This window comes from Pseudorasbora parva, chromosome 18, assembly GCF_024679245.1.
Source record: "Pseudorasbora parva isolate DD20220531a chromosome 18, ASM2467924v1, whole genome shotgun sequence".
NCBI lineage: Eukaryota > Metazoa > Chordata > Actinopteri > Cypriniformes > Gobionidae > Pseudorasbora > Pseudorasbora parva.
The window spans coordinates 13,963,398-13,985,170 of record NC_090189.1 but is presented as its reverse complement, the minus strand read 5'-3'; the positions used below and the strand labels follow the sequence as shown (position 1 = coordinate 13,985,170).

The 21,773-nt window shown below is 37.6% G+C and overlaps 2 protein-coding genes across 6 annotated transcripts; one reads left to right on the top strand and one right to left on the bottom strand.

Annotated features, from left to right (window-relative positions):
- Window positions 1–111: 111 nt before the first annotated feature.
- On the bottom strand, window positions 112–11,287 carry fut7 (fucosyltransferase 7 (alpha (1,3) fucosyltransferase)). Of its 3 annotated transcripts, none has more exons than XM_067424743.1 (3): window positions 10,608–11,226; window positions 7,400–7,506; window positions 112–5,612 (listed from the first exon to the last, which is right to left on the bottom strand). In XM_067424743.1, exon 3 carries the CDS (start codon window positions 5,400–5,402, stop codon window positions 4,338–4,340), a length of 1,065 nt encoding a protein of 354 aa, XP_067280844.1. In that variant the 5' UTR covers window positions 5,403–5,612; window positions 7,400–7,506; window positions 10,608–11,226; the 3' UTR covers window positions 112–4,337. The 3 variants fall into 3 exon arrangements, 2 of the variants coding, with proteins under 2 accessions (XP_067280844.1, XP_067280845.1); XR_010899158.1 differs by lacking the exon at window positions 112–5,612 and adding an exon at window positions 6,784–7,294 and having other exon boundaries at window positions 10,608–11,287; XM_067424744.1 differs by lacking the exon at window positions 10,608–11,226 and having other exon boundaries at window positions 7,400–7,585.
- On the top strand, window positions 7,997–21,422 carry clic3 (chloride intracellular channel 3). 3 transcript variants are annotated; one of them, XM_067424747.1, is made up of 6 exons: window positions 7,997–8,098; window positions 15,894–16,003; window positions 18,837–18,962; window positions 20,113–20,219; window positions 20,481–20,656; window positions 20,827–21,422. In XM_067424747.1, the coding sequence occupies exons 1-6, from the start codon at window positions 8,081–8,083 to the stop codon at window positions 20,989–20,991; spliced, it is 702 nt and encodes a 233-aa protein (XP_067280848.1). In that variant the 5' UTR covers window positions 7,997–8,080; the 3' UTR covers window positions 20,992–21,422. The 3 variants fall into 3 exon arrangements, with proteins under 3 accessions (XP_067280848.1, XP_067280846.1, XP_067280847.1); XM_067424745.1 differs by lacking the exon at window positions 7,997–8,098 and adding an exon at window positions 11,782–11,997; XM_067424746.1 differs by lacking the exon at window positions 7,997–8,098 and adding an exon at window positions 13,737–15,545 and having other exon boundaries at window positions 20,827–21,421.
- Window positions 21,423–21,773: the final 351 nt, after the last annotated feature.

Sequence of the window (21,773 nt, the reverse complement as noted above, 5' to 3'; positions counted from 1 at the left end):
TGTAAATGAAAGCCATATCTGATAATTTATTGAATTTCTGCTCTTCAGTCAGCACAATATCTTCCGGGTAGAAATTAAACCAATTTCATTGACAGTCATTTCTAGTTTCTTTTGGGTGCTATTGCTTATCTCTTGATAGTAGGCTGTATTGTCTTAATATTGACACTTAAGCCAATAATTCACTGCAAACAAAAACACTGGTGTGTAAGCCATATCTATTCTTTATTTGTAATCTAATCTGCAACCTTTTCTCAAACACTGTAGAGCTTGACTGCAAGAGAGAGGAAGCTATTTTAAAGGGTTGATTCACCTAAAAATGAAAATTGTCATTAATTACACACCCTCATGCCGTTCCAGACCCGTCCGTTCAGCTCCGGAACACAAATGAAGATATTTTTGTTGAACTTAGATGGCTCAGGAAGGCCTCAATTGGCCACAATGTAATTTATCCCTCGAGACCCATAAAAAGCACTAAAGATGTTATAAAGCCCATCTCATTGCAGTGGTCCTACAATCATTTTATTAAGTGACGAGAGTGGTCTTTAGTAGCCTAACTTTTATGGGTCTTAAGAGAGGAAATTACATTGTGGCCAATGGAGGCCTGTCCGAGCCATGGTATTTCAACAAAAATATCTTCATTTGTGTGTCGAAGATGAACGGAGGTCTTGCAGGTGTCAAATGACACAAGGGTGAGTAATTACTGACAGAATGTTTTCCTTTTTTTGGATTAACTAACCCTTTAAGGTATTTGCATTTAGCATTATTTCCCCCAAAACAGATGACCTGCTACCTTTTTAAACCATTGTTAGTTGCTGGTTTGCTTATAAACATTTAATTTCTTCAAGAATCCCTGTGAAGAGGATATATGGGCTTGTGACAGCCAGTGGTGGAATGTAACAAAGCACAAATACTTTGTTACTTTACTTAAGTACATTTTTCACGTATCTTAAGTAGAATCAATAGTGCATACTTTTTACTTTTACTTCGTTACATTTTGCAGCAAATATTTTACTTTCTACTCCACTATATTTCTACAACTTTTCGTTACATTTTCTGATCAGTTTCAGGGCTTGAGATTAAGGTTTGTTCGGATAATTAATGGATAATAGGCTAATGTATGAACTGGTTGCGCTGTTGACAATCGCGCAGCCTCTCGAGGAGAAATGGAAACAAACCAAAGCCACTCGTACAGAGAAACTCAGTAACATACTGCTGTAAATATTCAAAATGTGAAGGTTTTTATATTTTATAACGTATAATAGGCTACAGTTAAAAAACATCACATGACACGACCAAGAGTGCTGTTTTCCTGAATACCATCACGACTGAAAATGTGACTGATTTCATGACAGTTCCATAAACAATTAATTAAAATTAGTCACTTACATTTTAGATGCAATATAAACTGCTTTTGTTCTATTACAGCAGCGAAAATATTTCCAAGATCAGATCATATTTCCACATCAGAACCACAACGCATCTCACAGCAATAGCGTTAATGAATGATTCAGCGTTGACTGAATCGGTTGAATCAAAGATTCAATGACCTGCTCGTAAACGACTGCCTCATTCATGAACGAATCAGCCGTTTGAACGAACCGACTCAATGACTCCCTCATTAAGACCTGCCGCCACCTACTGGTAGTTTAGTTTCATGTTTAAACATTCTTTCCAACGTTTCTTATTGTATTAAAAATATATAGTTAAAACAATTTCATAACATTATTTAATGCAGTTGTAATTTGTCAGTGTAAATTATTTAATTTAACAACCATGTAGCATTATTCTAACTTAATTTATTGATAAAATTTAAGAATATAAAAGGAAAGCTGAAGCATATCCTATATTTAAGATTAATCCTCATAAATATGAAGATTTAAATACATCAAAGCTGATGAAAATGTTACTTCTGAATATTGATATTTAACTCTACAGATCCCTGATATTGAGTCAGAATGTAAACTGGGCAACAGATGATAAGCACAATTAGCCTACATTAACCCAAAACTAACTGAATTAAAACGCCACAGCCCATACCGTTTTCTTCTTTTTAATTATTAGAATATCGACATTAAGAGAATCAATTGTTATACAAGTACTTTTACTTTTAATATTAAAAGTACATTTAAAATCAAGTACTTTTTTACTTTTACTGAAGTAGGATTGTTGTTGTAGTACTTCTACTTTTACCTAAGTAAATATGGCTCTGGTTATTTGTACTTTTACTTAAGTACTGAGATTCAGTAATTCTTCCACCACTGGTGACAGCAGAGGAAGAGGGGCTTGCAAGTTGTGGTTCCAGTTTGGCAACATGGCCTCATCAGCGTAGCTTGCAATATAACTATATATGAAGGTGTTCCTTTACAGTGTAAAATTGCCTCAAATAGTAATGTACAAACTTGGGGCATAGCACACAACATTCCACTTGTTATACACACTAGATGTTATTCACCATTTCAGCATCAGGCGCATGACACAGCGTTTTAAAAATGCAGCACTCATGTTCAACTTCTAAAAAAACAGTTTTAAGACCTTTCCATTCCCCTGCTCTGTTTCCCATTTTGAACATTTTGAACTGTTGTGTGTGAGTGGACACAGGGGGTTGTTCACCCAGAACGTGTTTTTGCATTCCACTGCTGTGTTCTAAAAATGGTCTAACCTCATGTATTGTTTTATTTCACTACTCGGTGTCTGGTGTATTCCTCTGTACATTCATAATATTCAAGAATAGCGGAGTTAACACCACAGCTATAACTGAGTCACTTTCTGAACCATTTTGTCAACCTCAGAATCCATTATGCTGTAATGAGCTCAAGCATTTAAAGTGTCAGAGCACATGCTTAGATTAAACAGAAAGATATTGTCCATTGAAGACTAGTTTATTTTCATAGTTATTGTTCTTGGTGTGAACGGGCCTAAGACCATGATTATGTAGGCATTCAGCACTATGACTGACGAGTAATGAGATCTTAAGGTTAAACTGTGGGGCGGAGTTTGTACTAAACAGGTTTGAAAAAAAAAGAAGCATGTTTTCGCTTTACGCCAATGTCCCAATATGGCGCTGACATCTTGGAGCCAGAGGCTGCGCAGTAGTGAGGGTGAAGTGGAGGCACGGTATCCATGCCCAGCCCACACTCCTGCAGAATCGGTTAGTTAGCCTGACAAGCCAGACCCACATCAAGATGTTTGGTCTGGAAACTCACCATTGACAGGGCTCAATCCGAGGGGCGGGATAAACGGTTGTCTTTCAAACTATCTGCACGCAATTGGATAGCGGGAGCGCTACAACCAACCAGAGCATTGAAGGTGAAGTGGAGCTCGTTGACAGATTAAACTTTCGCTGTATCCGGTCGGCAAAACTCAGAACACATCTCCCTTTTTAAGAATGACTTCAGTGCCGTTCTTTCTTCTTTTCTCAGAGAAAAGCTTAACTCGAAGTCTTCCAGAGTCACAGTCAAAGCTAATTCGAAAGACCACCGTTCACCAGCTTCTGTGTTTATTAGTAGCACGCAAGCGCAACTCTGCCGTCATTATGTTAAGCTCGCCCACCGACTCTATACACGATGTAATTGGCCCGACCAGAGTTTGCCGTTTACAGCTTGCTGCCGCTAGACTGCATCTAGATTTCTAGGCCATTGGTTAGTACAGTTTATTGCAAAACAATTAATTATGTCGGTGTGAAATAAACAGTTACGAAAATGTAGAAATTAAAGTTAAAGCTCCAATCTCTTAAGCGTGACAAAAAGTACCTAAATGACAGAAATCGTTAAAAAAAAAACGGTTGAACGGTTGAAAAAATAATAATTTAACTGTTTGCGTGTGCTATAGGCGATCTAGGTGGTTGCCTAGGGCGACAATTGTGTTGCGGGCGCGGGCGCCCTCAAGTTAAAAGAAGCACAACTTTTAAAACCGAGACTAGACCTTGTTTATATTTTTTAGGGCCTATATTTTATTCCAGTTTATCCATGCTTTGCATTTTTGCATTTCACTTCTACTTTTCAATTGTCTTTCTATGTAAACATTCGCTAGATAGACATCTTTGACCATTGTGCTCACGTCTTCCATCCTTTGCATCTTGTTGCGAATCAACGTTGTGCTCTAAAAAAACGCAGATCTCAAGTTAAACTTTTAATGGATAAATCTGTAGACCATGCATTCCTGTGTCTTATATTTTTGCTATGTAAACATAAGATGTCTTTGACCATTGCACTGGCGTGCTGTTAACAACTGTAGTCTAAAAACGTTTTTTAAAAATACAGCTGAAGACCACAAGTTTTTACCACACGTCCACACGACCACATGTGTTTTTAAATAAAAACATGTTCTGTCCTGTTACGTTACAATTTTGTCCAAACACTCAGATCCTCATAAACCCTTTGACTTGGTAATTGTCCGTATATGGGGCAGATATTGCACAATCTCTCTCTCCAGTCCGTATATAGTTTGACTGTATAGTCTTGTCGCCAAGTAAAATATGCATTATATCTCTTTGGATCTTTAGTTAGGCCTCTCAGATACTCAGCCAGGGCCTTAATAGATTTAAAATCATCCACATGGATGAAGGAATCCGAAGGCGCCACAGCTTCATAGTCTTTCCGTGGCGGCCCCAGCACCACGGGCACGGTCCCGGCCTGGAAGGCGTTTCTCCACAGCTTTTCTGAGATATAGTGGGGAGACTGTGTGTTTTCAAAAGCTAGGTAGAAATAACAGCGGGAAATTGTTGGGAGCAGCTCCTCCTTTGCTAGAGGTTTTTTGGCAAATCGGCCATACAGTTGCACGTTGAGGGTCTTGTTCAGCTCCTGGAACACCGCGCTCCTCTTATGCCGTTTCTGGTAGTTACTAACCACCCAACAGGCTTCATAACTTTTTGGGATAACAAAGTCTGGACCTGGTTTCTTCCTCTGTAGCAGCTTCCCATAGGGCACAGTGATGTCAGCATAAGGGTGATATGACATGGTGAGGTTGAAAAGGTTGTTGTACGCCAACAAGTTGCCATTGTTTTCCGATGCTTCCAACGAAAGCCACACCCACCTCTGTTTGGCAGGCCGATGGAGATGCACTGGAAGATGTTCTCTACGCAGCTTCAGCTCAAAGTTATGAAAGACTACCAGATTGGCGCTCTCGTAGAGAGCGCGATTGTCCTCTAGCACACATCCAGAGATGCTGTAGTCCCTCAGGCACACGTTCCCTGTGAGGCTATACCGGGTGCCGAACGGCCAGTGCCACAACAGGATGGTGATATTGTTTGTGAGTAACACATTGCTGTCATCAAGATGTTGTTTATCAACCATTATCAACCAATTGTAGATGAAGCCAATGGCCAGGAATAAAATGAGGAGAGTCATGGGCGGTTGAAAATGGCTCTTTTTCAACTTTGCTGTCCATATTTTCCTGGAGCCCATAACTGTGGAAGTAGCAGAGCTGGGCGTTAGTTTGTTATTTTGTTATATATTTTTGTTGGGTGTCATGCAAGAACTTAGTCTACACTTGTGGTTTCATCAAAGTCAGGATCCATGTCATTTTCTTCCTTCCTGAAGATGACAAGCGGCATGACCAGTAGAGGGAGTGTCTCTTTACTTAGCCAGAATCCCTGGATCTCTATCTTGTTAAGACTTAAAGGAAAAGCTCACTCAAAAATGACAATTACCCCATGATTTACTCATCCTCAAGTCATCCTAGGTGTATATGACATTCTTCTTTCAGACGGATACAATCGGAGTCAAGTCCTGGCTAATTCAAGCTTTATAATAGCAGTAATTGTTGCTTTAAAAAAAAGAAAAAAAAAAGACACTTTATAAAGTAAAGTTCTGGCCAAACACCTTCTATAGAAAAAGAGTTGAAAGTGCCTCTGCAGTTCAAAATGCTTACGCTTACACTCGTTAGACGAAGCATAACCATTTTGAATTGCTAGAGGCACTTTCAACACTTTTTCCATGGAAGGCGATCGGCCAGAACTTTACTTTATAAAGTTTTAAAAATGGATATTTTTCTTACACAAATGCATTTATTCACTTCAGAAGGCCGTTATTAACCCCCGGAGCTTTGGAGCACATTGTTTGATGGACAGATGCGATTTTTATGGACTTCAAAAACAGAGCAACAATTACTGCTATCATAACGTTTGGATTAGCCAGGACTTTTTAAATATATAACTCAGATTTTATTCGTCTGAAAGAAGAATGTCATGGCTTGAGGGTGAGCAAATCATGGGCTAATTTATATTTTTGGGTAAACTATCTATTTAAGACTTGCATTTCAGAACACAACACATTTTCTTACTTTGCTAAAATCCAATGGACACTATTTGCACCAGGTAGCCTATAAATAGCAAAAAAAGCATCTAAGTACAAATAAGTGATCTAAGTGATGGGTGCTTTTTGTATTGAAGCTAAAATATGCTGCTTCCTTACTATACAGTAGACGAAAAACTACATGTGACATAAGAGATATATCCAAATTCACAATACTCATAAAAGAGCAGGCAAAAAGTAAGCGGATGACACTACTTCCTGCGAGATTCTAAAGTGTGCATATGATGGATCACATGACAGCATGGTGAATACGTGTATACAGTATGTATTACATACTACACAGATTTATACTATATAGATTATAAGATACTTGTTTACCAGTTGTAAAGTAATTACTTATTCAAAATAATACCCACTTTTGCCAATGTTTTGAACAGAATCTTTTCAATTTAATGCATGCAGAAAATCTAAAGAAAAAGAAATCAAAAGTGATTGAATCAGTTTTGTTGTAATATTATACACAGTATATATTTTGAATCAACTTTTATTTTTATATTTAATTTTAAGATTTAATTATTTTGTATGTGCAAAAAAAGCATAGCAACAAATAGCAACATTGGTTAGATTTTTCTTCTGAAATATGTTTTTAATCATTCAAGTCAGATAAAGAGTCCAGTCATGTTATTAACCTTAAAGCTGGTTTGTTTTTATCAAGCAGGTTGTCTCATATGGGCCGCTGTGAACAGCCAAATGCTTCCTGCTTTACCTTGATTATTCCCCTTTCATTAGACACCACACTTTTGCTTACACAAATGAATAAATTGACCACAAATATTGTTTTTCTACTGGCATAACTGAAAGCCTTTGCTTTTTGTGGAAGTCTGCAAAAAAATACCATGCGCACCCTCAAAAAAATTAAAATCTTTGCATATATAATTCAAATATGTTCTTCTCACATAAACATTTATCAGTAAAGGATGTTGCATCCCATTTCATCCAGCAAAGGAGAACAAAAGAATTTACAGTGTTGAGATGATGCTTTTCTGTAATGTAAGAGAAAGTATAAAAAGAATGTAAAAGACAAATACATGTACGTAAAAACGCAGATGATAAGAAGAAAAAGATGAAAGGATTGGCAGAATTCTTACCTGTGTCTTTGAGGAACGTGGCTTGTGGGGAAGCTTGTTGGGAAACAAAGTAATGTGGCGGTTTGGTGGAGGTTTGGTGGAGGTTTGGTGGAGCCCTGTGCTGTCACCTAATGATGGAGAGATTTAAGATAGGGCTCTCTTATAGGAAACAAGAGTTTCCTGTTGAGATCATTTGTTTTACATGATCTTCCACCCTTTCACGTGTCTTCCCCTCCCATTTTGTGTGATCCCTTAATCATTTAAGCTGGTCAAGTCTGTAGAATGCAGTGTGTTGCCTTTCAAAGTAAATTGGCTGCTAAATTGGTGTTTACTACATGACATAAATGTTGTGGGTTTTTGTTTCTTTCTTTTTGTTTCTTCTTTTTTTTTGATGAACATTGATTTCATCATAAACTGTTACTACAAGAGCAATGTGGGGCATAAGCTAATAACAATTTCGCATAATTCAGTGCATGTATCTGTGCATGTGGTTTCTAAACTGTGTGCTGAGGGCACTGAAATGTTACAGGAAAAGGAAGTGAGTGTTTTTGAAACTCACACATTTATCCTCTCTTGTTGCCGCCTGTGACTTTCTTTTAAATAGAGAAGTGATACATAGTCTGTTGCAAAAGCTGTGTGTAAATGTCCCTCAAGAAAAGAAGTGTTGAAATATCCTCTAAGTAAGAAATATGAGTAAAGACAATGCAAGTGGTATCACTGGTGAGTTATGATGCATTTCATATTTTTCCACTCTTTTTAAACTCAAATAATGGTTTAATTTGTTCACCCATTAGTATTAAATAGTGTGTTTTCACAATCTATAATCGCTTAGTTTGACTCAGGTTTAAACCAAGCATTGCATCATAGACCTGGTGAAAATGTAATCATCTGAGCCCAGCATGATTTTCAAGAACTGCGTTGTTTGGCCAACATGTTCTTTCTGGCGAATGTTGTTGACCAATGCTTTCTTGCAATAGCCTAAAATATACAGTGGTGGAATGTAACGAAGCACAAATACTTTGTTACTTTCCTTAAGTACATTTTTCACGTATCTGTACTTTACTTAAAGGTGCACTATGTAGTATTTTTGCAGTAAAATATCGAAAAACCACTAGGCCGGTGTTATATATTTTGTTCAGTTGAGTACCTACAATATCCCAGAAGTTTCCAACTATTTGTAAATTGTGAGAAAATTGCTATTTTAACTAAGGACAGGGACGTCCTTAGCATTGCATTTGAGGAAGTCGCCTGTCAATTGCGTCATATCTGCGTTACCCTCGGTTTCGGCTTTTATTTGGCAGGAGCGCTTTACTCTTAGCAGTGTGAACAAGTGAACGCACGGAGTAACGTCATAACATCGTTTTGAACACACTTAAATGTATCTAACATGATAAACAGTAGGGGTGTCCATGGTTAACCGATTGACAGATTAACCGTTAAAAATTGCGTAACCGAGTGAAACATTTTGCTCGGTTAAGTGGCGTCAATGACGTGCCTTGTTGTAATATATGTTTGCACCCCTAGAGACTGCCAGAGCGCTCCCAGACATTTGTACTATCCACAAGAAGAAGTCATGACCAGCTTTCTAAGCGGGCAATGAAGCGGGCAAAGAAAGCGTGGGAGCACTTTAAAAATGAGAGTGACGGGGCAAAATGCAAGTATTGCAATGCAGTGCTTACCGCATTTTTCAGGCTATAAGTCGCTCCGGAGTATGAGTCGCATCAGTCAAAATATGCGTCATGAAGAGGAAAATAACATACGTCGCACTGGACTAAAAGTTGCATTAGGGCAGAAGCAGAGCGCGAGCCGCGCGCGCTGTGCATAACGGAGCAGAAGAAAGAAAGTTTGAAGTGAGAAACTTGTGAATGACTAGAGAAAAGCAGACGTTACTTTAACTGTAACGTTAATGAAGAAAACAAAAAAGCTAATCGCGGACTGAAAGCAAGATGGCCAGAGCTGAAGGTACAAGTCCACAGATGCTTGAACTCTCTGCCGGGAGAGGCTCAGCCGCGCGAGTCAAACGCTGTGTCTGTGTGAATCATTCTCGGCTGCATATTTTACTAACGTTGCATGCCCTAATCAGCCAGGCGCCCTCGCGGCCGCTCGCATTGCTCGTGAACTGGAGCGCATCTCATCCTAATTTAATGAAACTCAGCGTACGCCTCGCAGACATGAAATAGATCTTAAGAAACTTGAAATGTCTTTTAACAATTTAAAACGAAAAGAAATAGGCTACTCTCTGATTATGTAATCCATGATGTGCATTTCTCTATATAGGCGCGTTCACTACGAAGATGGTGGTCGTCAAATTAATAAGCTAAAAATAACCCTGACGCACACTATGGTTAACCGAGTATTAACTGCTAAGGGCCTCGGTTAACGGTTAATGAAAAACTTGAAAACGTGCAGCCCTAATAAACAGAGCTACATAACCACAAAATCATAACCGGAAGAGCGGATCTGTGCAGGCGCCCGGCGAATGTGTCCTGTCCCGTCATAATAAAAGTCCCGGTATTCGCAAGGCGGGTATTTGTTTAACAATCGCTCCAGCAGCTGTGCTCAGGTCCATAACACTCGGTCCTGCTCTGCTTTAGACTACAGTAACGTTAATAACCGCATGCATGAACGTGATTTCTGCCTGAGTCCTATTTTCCACCGGCTGTGATGAGAAGACCACATCTCCCAAGATGCTGCGCTCACACTTTGCGTCATCAAACTACGATTTGTTTTGAATAGGCGCCCTCCAGTGGACGAAAGCTGCATAGTGCACCTTTAAGTAGAATCAATAGTGCACACTTTTTACTTTTAGGCCTACTTCGTTACATTTTGCAGCAAATATTTTACTTTCTACTCCACTACATTTCTACAACGTTTAGTTACATTTACGTTACATTTTCTGATCAGTTTCAGGGATTGAGATTAAGGTTTGTTCGGATAATTAATGGATAATAGGCTAATGTATGAACTGACGATTGCGCTGTTGACAATCGAGCAGCCTCTCGAGGAGAAATGGAAACAAACCAAAGCCGCTCCTACAGAGAAACTCAGTAACATACTGCTGTAAATATTCAAAATGTGAAGGTTTTTATATTTTATAACGTATAATACAGTTAAAAAACATCACATGACACGACCAAGAGTGCTGTTTTCCTGAATACCATCACGGCTTAAAATGTGACACTGATTTCATGACAGTTCCATAAACAATTAATTAAAATTAGTCACTTACATTTTAGATGCATGCTTTTGTTCTATTACAGCAGCAAAAATATTTCCAAGATCAGATCATAATTCCACATCAGAACTACAACGAATCTCACAGCAATAGTGTTAATGAATGATTCAGCGTTGACTGAATCGGTTGAATCAAAGATTCAATGACCTGCTCGTAAACGACTGGCTCATTCATGAACGAATCAGCCGTTTGAACGAACCGACTCAATGACTCACTCATTAAGACCTGCCGCCACCTACTGGTAGGCTAGTTTAATTAGTTTCATGTTTAAACATTCTTTCCAACGTTTCTTATTGTATAAAATTATATGGTTAAAACAATCTCATTACATTATTTAATGTAGTTGTAATTTGTCAGTGTAAATTATTTAATTTAACAACCATATAGCGTTATTCTAACCTAATTTATTGATCAAATTTAAGAATATAAAAGGAAATCTGAAGCATATCCTATATTTAAGATTAATCCTCATAAATATGAAGATTTAAATACATCAAAGCCGATGAAAATGTTACTTCTGAATATTGATATTTAACTCTGCAGATCACCCTGATATTGAGTCAGAATGTAAACTGGGCAACAGATGTCGTTTGTCCATCATTGAGAGACAGATGTTGTTTTGGACCCCACTGATTTTGATTACATGTGCAAAAACTGCCTAATACATTTTCAAAATGTATTATTTCTTTTGCCTTTTTTTTCTCCGCAGAGAAGAGGTTCATGCAGAGTAGGTACGAGGCTCAGAGTGACATAACCCAAACTTAATACTAGATGGCAATGTTTCATTTTCAAAAAAATTTTTTTAAAAAAAAGTTTGCCAAAGACGACCCCCTGAACTCATTGATCATTTGGAGTGTAGGGGGGCAGGTCTATGGGCAGACCGGGGAGCGATATTTTTTTTCCCCAGGATGGTAGGGGAAGGTACATTTTCTATTACTAGCAAGTTTATGCAATGTTAGGTTCACAATAAATAAAATCTGTCATATTTGAATCATACTGTGGTGTCTCTATGACATTGGTCTCTTCTATAAAATTCACTATGACATTGTGAACTTGAAATATAAATCTGAACTTCGTTTACTTCTGTTGTAAAAACAATCAAAACAGACTAGCTGACAGCCTGCCATAAACGTGAGATGTATAAACAATCAGAGGAGAGCCCTTCTAGCCAATCAGAGACAAAAAAAGGCGGTAGCTTCCATAGACAGTAAAAGAAAGGTAGCTTCCCCTACCATCCTGGGGAAAAGAATATCGCGACCGGCGATGTTTTTTGTATGCGCATAAGTAACCCAGTGATTGTTTGTGCTAGATGTGTAGCCACATTTGTCTGCTACAAATATATCTAACTTGGACTTGTGAGTTCCGTTACAATCTACCACAACAGGTGAGTTGTAACACTAGCTGGGGATAGATGCAACACCGATATAATTTACTGAAATAACACCCATGATATTTTTGCATAAACATCAACGAGGAACAAAGAAAACACTGTTTGTGTTTGTTTCACAGAAGAAAGAAGTTCATATACAGAGTGCTTATGACACCTCAGATATAACCCAAACTTAGCACTAGATGGCAGTGTTTCTTTTTATCAAACAAAACGTGCAAAATTTGACCCTTGAACTCTCTTCATTGGATTTCTTTTACTGTCTATAGATTGAAGTGTATGGGGAGACTGGGAATGGTTGTAACACTTTGTGTTTGTTTGCTCTAGTAACTCATTTAGTCAATGAATGTCTTCACAAAGATAGATATGGGGGATGTACAGTTTGTACAGTATGGAAAGTCCACACAATTCACAAAAACCTAAAGTGTGTGTGTGTGTGTGTGTGTGTGTGTGTGTGTGTGTGTGTGTGTGTGTGTGTGTGTGTGTGTGTGTGTGTGTGTGTGTGTGTGTGTGTGTAGAGTCCCCACAAAGAACAAAGATAGTGAACCAGACATAAGAATCCAAATTCTTGTTATCCCATGAGGAAAACAACTTAAAAATCATACTAAGTGATGGTGTTCTTTGTGTTTGAGAAAATTTGAATCATTATGTTGTGGAACTGTCTTAAGATATTCTTTATACACTAAGAATAATCCATTTTCCAAGTATCCATTTATTTTAAAATTGATTGAATATCACAATGGTGGCTGATACAAAGTTGACAATATGATTAGTATGTTTTGGCATCTATAATTACCCTGGTAATTTTTGCAAGGAGTGATTCCCTACGTTTCTAGATTAAAACGGGTTCATCTGAATTCATAACTAATAGTTAAATGACTCAGGCTAATTTAAACAAAGGATGTGTGGTGAATCAGTATTACACTCAATGTATTAACATGTTAGCAGGTTGTGTTTGGGACGCCCATCATTCACAAAGGTCTACACCCCCCCTGCCCCTTGAGTGTTCCTTAATCAACTATTTTGGTTCTTTCAGCCTTGGCTCATTATCATATTTATATTCAGCAGAATTCCACAAATTCTTAAAGGATTAGTTCACTTTAATGAATTTCCCATGATTTACTCACCCTCAAGCCATCCTAGGTGTATACACAATCAGTTATATTAATATATATCCTGATGCTTCCAAGATTTATAATGGCAGTGACGGGGGCCATTGTGTTTGAAGCTAAACAAAAGTGCATACATCATAAACATACTCCACACGGCTCCGGGTGGTTAATAAAAGGCCTTCTGAAGAGAGTTGATTGAATTTGTTTAAGAAAATTAACCATATTTAAACTTTTTAAAGTAAAATATAGACGGCAGACCACCTTCCATATTCTACTTATGAAAAAAGCGTAACTGGCAAAACGTGTGACATCAGGCGTAGTGTAAGCTTTTTGAACTGCTAGAAGCGTTACACTTTCTGTGCAAGTTGATCATGGAACGCGAATATGAAATATAACACGAAAATGTCTGACGGAAGCTATTTTGCTTTATAAAGTTTTAAATATGGATATTTTTCTTCCAAAACACCATCAATTCGCTTCAGAAGGCTCCAGAAGGCCCCCGGAGCTGTGTGGCGTACTTTTAGGATGGATGGATGTGCTTTATTGAGCTTCAAACTCAATCGACCCCGTCACTGCCATTATAAAGCGTCAGGATGTTTATTAATATTACGCTGATTGTGTTCATCAGAAAGAAGAGTCATATACACCGGGTTTGAGGGTGAGTAAATCATGGGGTAATTTTCATTTATAAGTGCAAAAAATGTCAAATAAATAAATAACTCATCGGATATTGGCAATATTCAAGGACATCGGATTTATGTGCAGTTTGAAAGAGTTGCCATGATTCTTCTGTAAAGTATTTAAAAAATGTTTGCATGGTTACAACATACAATACACATTAAAACAGTAGGTATTCAAATTAATGATTTGTCATACACAGGCATGCAAATCTCTCTCTCTCTCCTGAGTATCCTCATTCTCACACAAATTCCACAGATCAAGGGTCAAAGCACTTCAACATTGATCAGTGCTACAGGAAATGCATGTACCATTACAGTTTTCATGGTTACAGATGCCATCTAATTTTGGGTTTCCCAAAGAACAGTGAACAATTCAAGAACCATTTTTTGCTAAATTAACCAAAATCGACCATTTTAATAATCTAAAGCAGGGGTTTTCAAACTTTACGATGCCAAGGACCCTCAAATATAAACCTTTTATGAGGGACCCCTTTCTAAAATCCATCTCTATGTTTTTATGTATGGAAAAAACATAGTGTGACATTAAAATGCAACATATTGTTTCCAAACTTAAATTGGCTATACTTAATGTTGGCTGTGTAAACTTGAAGAAGAACATTTTCAATTAATAAAAAATATTACATTAACAATAAATGTATGTAAGCACGCAACTTATGTACTGCATTAAGAATACTGCCTTACAACCCCTGTGAGCATGATAAAGGGGACTATAATAAGAAAAACTAGAAAGATACAAAGAAAGCAAACATATACAATACTATAGAGTATGTATATGGCAAGAAAGGAGAAACATTTAGAAATGAAACAGTTAGAATGTTCGGTAGACTTGATCCATTTTTGCTTTGTCTTTTTATTCTCTTACATCTTCTGGAGGACCCAAGTTTGAAAAACCCTGACCTAGAGAACCCTTTTCCACTATAAAGAACCTTTCGGCAATGGAAAGGTTGATATTAAAGTTTCTTTATACCAATAAAGAAGAACCTTGTGTACTATATGATTTCAGGGTGAGTGGGAAATTTTTGCAATTGAGATGACTTGGAAAAAGTGTCCCAATCACTCTGAATTCACCCTATTCAATTAGGACATTTAAGCTTTTAATAAACGTGCCTTAGGAAAAACGTGCATACTGTCAAAACAATGGCACTGGCATATTTTAAGATATGCCAGTACAAGTTGCTTTCAGTTATAACAGCTCAAACATGCATTTTAGTCTGGGACTAGCTTAAGGTATGTCTGTGAAACTAGGAACATCTGTGTTCGGAACAACATGACAATGTGTTAATGATAACAGAATATTTATTTTTGGCTAAACTTGGGTATAAACTGTACTGGGAGTGAAGAATGATGGGAGTAGGACAGCAGTTAAGATAGAAACTCACAATGACTAAAGCAGCACAGAATGAGAGAAGATACAGGTTGGACAGGTTCACCCAGTGGGCTGGTATTCCGAACACTCAAGACTGGTGGGGTGTGGTAAGAGTTTGGCCTCTAAAAGGAAATTATAGAAACTGCGGTTGGGAGAGAAAGAAGGAAAGGTGCTGTTCGTAGTGCCATCGATACAGTTGAATATTTCAGAGATTAAAGGAAGAGACAGAACTCGTGAGGTGAAGTGGACGGATGTAAACTGACCTCATTCTCCTGAACCTTCCTGGGCAACTGAGACACAGCAGAAAGAGGAGGTTGAGGAGGACCTGAGATGGCTGAAGCACCAAAAATTGAACTTTTTGTAAAGGTCAGAGTCTAAATGCTTAGTTCTAAATATGTCACTTATTCAAAAGGACAACTTTGTCTCATGTGATGTTTGTACTTCCAATCATTCATTCCTATGACATAACTCTGTCAATTGGTTGAAAACAGCATCTGTGGCCTCACACTGGTCTTGCTAAATTTAGGAGTAATGGTAGGATCTCTAGAATATGTCTGAGATATGTCTGGTGTCTTTTTCACTTGAGTAAACAAGGGTAAAATTACTTTAAGTAACAAAATGTGTTTCAGTACTTTTTCATGAAGTAGTTCCCAAATAATTTCCTTCTTAGAAGTTTTAACACTTTAACACATATTTACTGAATGTATTCTTCAGGCAAGCGATGATGGTGAAAGTGTTGGTAACTGCCCGTTTTGTCAGCGGCTCTTCATGATACTCTGGCTGAAGGGGGTCAATTTCACCCTCACCACAGTGGACATGAAGAGGTGAGAGATGCCAACATCAGGAAAACAGTTATTTTTAGGTTCTGTCCCACAGGAAAGAAAAATCACAATGAAATATTTCATTTAGTTGTTTCTTCTAGTCAACAATGAGATTAAGTATAATGCACATTGAAGATGTTTTCTTTTTTTCTTTAAAGATATACAACCTTTATCGCACATCTCCTTTAGAGTACTAGAAGAGATCTCAACAATGTGATATAAATATTAATGATGTAATATAAAACTCACAAAATTACTCCAAAATCAAATGATCTTTATCCACATTATTTTCATAGCTATACTCTTGTGTGTCATCATTTGTCTCTTAATTTTATGGTGGAACATTTGGAGAGAAAGTGTATTTAAATACGTTTGTTCGTTTATTTCTTTATATAGTACCTTGCAGGCTACATAGTAGTTCCAATGTGTTGTACAATGCAGTGGAGAGCAAAAGAAACAACAAAGCATAAAACATCCATATAGTAGCAAAAAGGATTAAAATGCCAGAGAGAACAAATATGACCCATAAAGACATTTACAGTCAAGGAAGATCTAACATCTAGTGGTAGATTATTCCACAGTCATGGCCCAGCGACAGAAAAAGCACGATATCCCTTCAGTTTTAGATGTGCACTAGGGAGGGTTGAAATAAACGTATTTTAAGATCTTAGTTTTACGCTTGGACAGTGGAGCTTAATAAGCTCAGCTAGGTATTTAGGCACCATTCCGTGACGAACTTTAAAAGCATATATAAGAATCTTGTACTGTATCCTAAATTGTACTGGTAGCCATCACAAAAGAGACAACAGGGATTTCATTGTGTAACCCCTACTGTTTGGACCGGGACTCGAGCCGGGTCCCCCGGCATGAGAGTCAGACCCTCTAACAAGGAGGCTAAAGGCTGCAACCCCTAGTGTCAGTCGCTAGAGCATCTCTTGAGGTCAGAGGAGTGAGGTTTACTCGCACAGCAACTACTACTAGCTGGCCTCCATTACATTTGTATTCATTAACAACCTTGCAGCAGAATTTTGTACCAGCTGTAGGCGAGCTACGTGTTAATGACAAGTCCCAACATAAAAAGAGCAATAGTCTAAGATAATAAAAAAAAATAGGCATGGAACTTTTTTCCAGGTCCCTAGATGGAAGATTTGGTTTCAGTTTGGCAATTGCCCTTACGAACCACCGTCTTTATCTGTCGATCAAATATGAGGAAAAGGTCAACTTATTTTTACTTATTTACTAATTTACTTGATCTTGCAAGTACAGCTCCCATGGGCCTAAGTTATCGTTTACCATCTGACTACAAGCTGAGCGAGCAAAAATAATAACCCCAGTTTTATTCCCACTCAATTAAACAAGATTCCCAGCCTTCCACAACTTCACTTCCTCCAGACACTTAATGAGTAGGGTGTTGAAATTCATAACGGTAAATAAACTTGAGTGTCATCAGCGTACAGATGGTACGAAATACCATACTTCTTAAAAATCATTCCCAGAGGGAGCATGTACAGGGAGAACAGTGGACCCAGAATGGAGCCTTGCGGTATCCCAAAGGTGCTGAAGCAGAAAAATAGTTAAAAATATTGACTGAAAAAGATCTACTTTCCAAATACGAAGCAAATAATTGTAAGGCCATACCCGAATGCCAACAGATTCCGTTAGACGAGTCAGAAGGATCCAGTGATCAATGGTTTCAAAGGCAGCTGACAAATCTAATAAAAATAATGTTTAATATTTACCTACATCCATAATCAAAAGAGGATCATTAACAACCCTTAAAAGGGCAGATTCTGTATTGTGTCCACCTCTAAAACCTGACTGGAATTTATCTAAAATGTTTTTTGTTTTTTTGGGGTTGAGGAACATGGGGGGCCATCAGGACTGCCTATGGGGTATTTCTCTACGCCCCTGTCTGTTAGCACCGGGGTAACAGCCATAGAAAAAAATCTTGCTCTTATTCCGTTTATTTTCTCAACAAAGAACTTAAAAAATAAGTTGCACGTTGCAGATGATAAGGTAAAGCCAGGTTTTATACTCGGACAGAGCCATCTATTGATAGTAGCAAAAAGCTCACGTGGTGGGTTATTAGCAATCATATTGGACAAGTAACTCACTTTACAATATTTTGGTAATTTGTCAGACTTTTCCTTAGCATTTGCAAGAAAACTTTCAATCTTTCCTCCACCTCCTTTCTGCTCCTGTTCATTCCCGTGCACAAGTGCACAAGTCGGTTCCTGTAGCCAAAGTTGTGTATTGGCCCTTTTTTCCTTAATTTTATATGGGGCAATGAAGTCTATGATGTTCATACAGACACAATTAAATGTTGTAGTCAACTCATTGGGATCAACAGAAGGAGATGCAGATTGATGCATGAGATTTGTGGAGAGGCAATAAAGGCATTCTGAGGTTGTAAATGTATCATAGGTTAATGTTAGCATTTCACCTTTAGGAACATTTCACATTGCTCAGTTTTTCTAGTCATGACACATCATAATGTCTTATAAAATGTTGCACACACACACACACACACACACACGCACGCACGCACGCACGCACGCACGCACGCACGCACGCACGCACGCACGCACGCACGCACGCACGCACACACACACACACACACACACACACACACACACACACACACACACACACACACACACACACACACACACACACACACATATATATATAAAATTGTATTATTATAATTGTATTATATATATATATATATATATATATATATATATATATATATATATATATATATATATATATATATAAAATTGTATTATTATAACTAAATCTGGTTATTTATTTATTCTTTCTTTCTTCCTAGAGCCCCAGAGGTACTAAAGGACCTGGCTCCAGGTTCTCAGCCCCCTTTCCTCATCTATAATGGAGAGGTCCGTACTGACACCAACAAGATTGAAGAGTTTCTGGAAGAGACCCTTGCGCCCCCACAGTGAGTATGCATTCACACCACCAGTTCAAAGAGTTCAAGTATTTTGCTTGTGAGATTCAGTAATGCATTACAATATTGTGTTACTTCATAAAAGAGTAAGTAAAGTAATGATTTTATGTTACTTATATGTTAGCTTTTTCACATGGACTGGGCTTGCTTCTTTGTTTTGTAATAAAAATATATATTTTTGGCCAATGTAAAGACCCTTTCACACACCAAAAGTGAAATAAATAAGAACACAGCTCAAACAAACTGGTGAAAGGATTCATGAGAAGAAAGTTTAACACTCTTACATTAGCAGTAAAAATAGAATGCATATGTGAGTCATTTTTTTCTTATTTGTATGGTTGACTTGGATCATCGAACATCAGCAGCAAAGAGATTGGCAAATAAAGTGAGATTAAATACATTAAGCCCCAGTTTCACAGACAGGTCTTAGATTAAGCCAGGATTAGGCTTTAGTTCAAGTAGGACATTTATGTAGATTTTATAAATATGCCTAGAAAATACATTACTGGTGTGCATCTTGAGACAAAACAATGGCACTGATATGTTTTAAGACAAGTCAATGCAAGTTGGTTTTAGTTAAAACAGCTCAATTTTAGTCTGGGAGTATAGGCTTAAGTCTTGTCTGTGAAACTTAATTTAACATTCATTTTTGCAGGTTTGTGTAACATTCTGAGTTTGCATTGCATTGCATTTTACTATTTTATTCATTTGGAGGAATACTTAATCTGATTTTGTGTACGTGAGATGAGTAAATGCCTGGGAAAGTAGTCTAGGGCTACAATATTCATCATGTTTACACAGTGCACACAACACCTCTGCATTTACTCTTGATTTCTCTTAACATTGAAACCCAAGAGGCGTCAGTCAATAAATGTGAAAACAAAGTAACTTGCGCTACTTACTAGGAAAAAGTAGGCTAACCTTGTAAATTTAAAAGTAATGAGTTACTTTACTAGTTACTTGAAAAAGTAATCTGATTATGTAACTTGTACATAGCTTGTTACTTGTAAATTGTTATGGTTCAAATTGCTTCAAAATATTGAAGATTTCCTGAATAAAAAAGTATCTTACTGTTTGTACAAAACTCCAAAATTCAACCCTTTATGACATGACATATAAAGCTGCCATTTTTGCATTGCAGATATTCCAAGTTATGCTGCCGCTATAAGGAGTCTAACACGGCTGGAGATGACATCTTTCACAAATTCTCAGCTTACATCAAAAATCCAAACCCTGGGCTCAATGACAGTAAGGGTCACCCTTCTCTAAAGATTTTTGCCCAGTGAACAGTGAAGTCTGTATCTGATCAGAAGGCAGTGAAACTCAGAAATTAGCTTGATGCCATTTTGTGCTTGAAATATGGGGGCTGTCACTTTGATATATGACATAGATAGGTGGTGAATGGATGGCTGGGTGGGCGGGTGCACAGATGGACAGATAGATAGATGAATATCAACAGTGAATATTTGCATCTGAATATCAACACCTTAATGTTTGTGTACATTTTAGTGCTGGAGAAGAAATTTCTAAGGAGTTTGATGAAGTTGGATCAGTACTTGTTGACTCCCCTTCCTCATGAACTGGACCAGAATCCAAATTCAGCCCAATCCACAAGACATTACCTGGACGGAAATTCGCTCTCTCTTGCTGACTGCAACCTGCTTCCAAAATTGCACATTGTCAAGGTTACTACTCTTTTTCTCATTTAGACGACAATGCAGTAAATAGCATTGTTTTTGTGCTGATATAATACAGTCTACTGCTATTTACTTCAAGTGGAATCACTTCCTTTACACTAACACTCTTCAATTAAACTTCATCTAGTTAAAATATAAATATTTTGTTGACTTTATAGGTAGTTTGCAAGAAGTACCGTGGTTTTGAGATCCCTACAGAGCTAAAAGGCCTGACAAAGTACTTGGACAAAGCATACAAAGAAGATGTGTTCCACCTCACCTGTCCCAAAGACAAGGAGATCCTGCTTGCCTACCATTCAGTGGCCAAATATCTCAACAAGTAGAACTGGACTTCAAAAGGGGAGGAGGACAAAGATTGTGTGGAATTTATTGTACTTTTTGTTTTTTGTTTTTTTATAAATATGCGCGTTTGATGTCCTAAAACTGCCTTTATTATGAATGTACTCTTTTGGGGAATTTTAATAATTCAAATGTATTGGTGGAGGTTGTTTTCATAAATGTTTCATTTAAAAACCACAATTGTGAATAGCCTATCCGATGCCCGCCTTGCTTGTTCCTGCCATTTTTTTTTATTTAAATGTATGTCTCTTTTGTCTGTGGTTTTGATGGAATACTTTTGTATGATAGCCACTCATTCAGAAACGTCTGCGAATGTTGTTTTTGAAGGCCGTGTGAAATAAGTAATTGGTCTGACATTCTACCCCATGAGAAAAAATAAATAAAGCACTAGACAGCTTCTACAATGATGTTATTGATGTCAAAACTTAATGCTTGTAACGTCTACTAGGACTATGTGTAAAACTGCTCACAAGCAAATAAGATTCCTATAGAAGAAAAATGCTCTGTTTGATTGCATTTGGTCAAGCTATTGGCTAACAGAAACAGAAATGTACCCTGAATCACGTGGGCTATTATACAATAGGCAGAAGTGGCCTAATTGAGGAAGTTCTATATGCACTAATATATGTATAACGCCAGGCAATAGCCTACCATTTAAATGGCGTTATACATATATTCTATAATGTTTTATATGAATAGAATACTACGCTCCCGGTTTCCAACCACGTTATTGGAGGCCAACCAACAGTCAACAGTGCACATTTTG

Excerpts from the sequence above, each read along its gene's own strand:
- fut7 (XM_067424743.1), bottom strand. The coding sequence starts at position 5,402 with ATGGGCTCCAGGAAAATATGGACAGCAAAGTTGAAAAAGAGCCATTTT.
- clic3 (XM_067424745.1), top strand. The coding sequence starts at position 11,923 with ATGTGTAGCCACATTTGTCTGCTACAAATATATCTAACTTGGACTTGT. Across the intron at positions 11,998-15,893 it reads GTTACAATCTACCACAACAG|GCAAGCGATGATGGTGAAAG; the intron begins GTGAGTTGTAAC and ends TGTATTCTTCAG. Across the intron at positions 16,004-18,836 it reads ACCACAGTGGACATGAAGAG|AGCCCCAGAGGTACTAAAGG; the intron begins GTGAGAGATGCC and ends CTTTCTTCCTAG.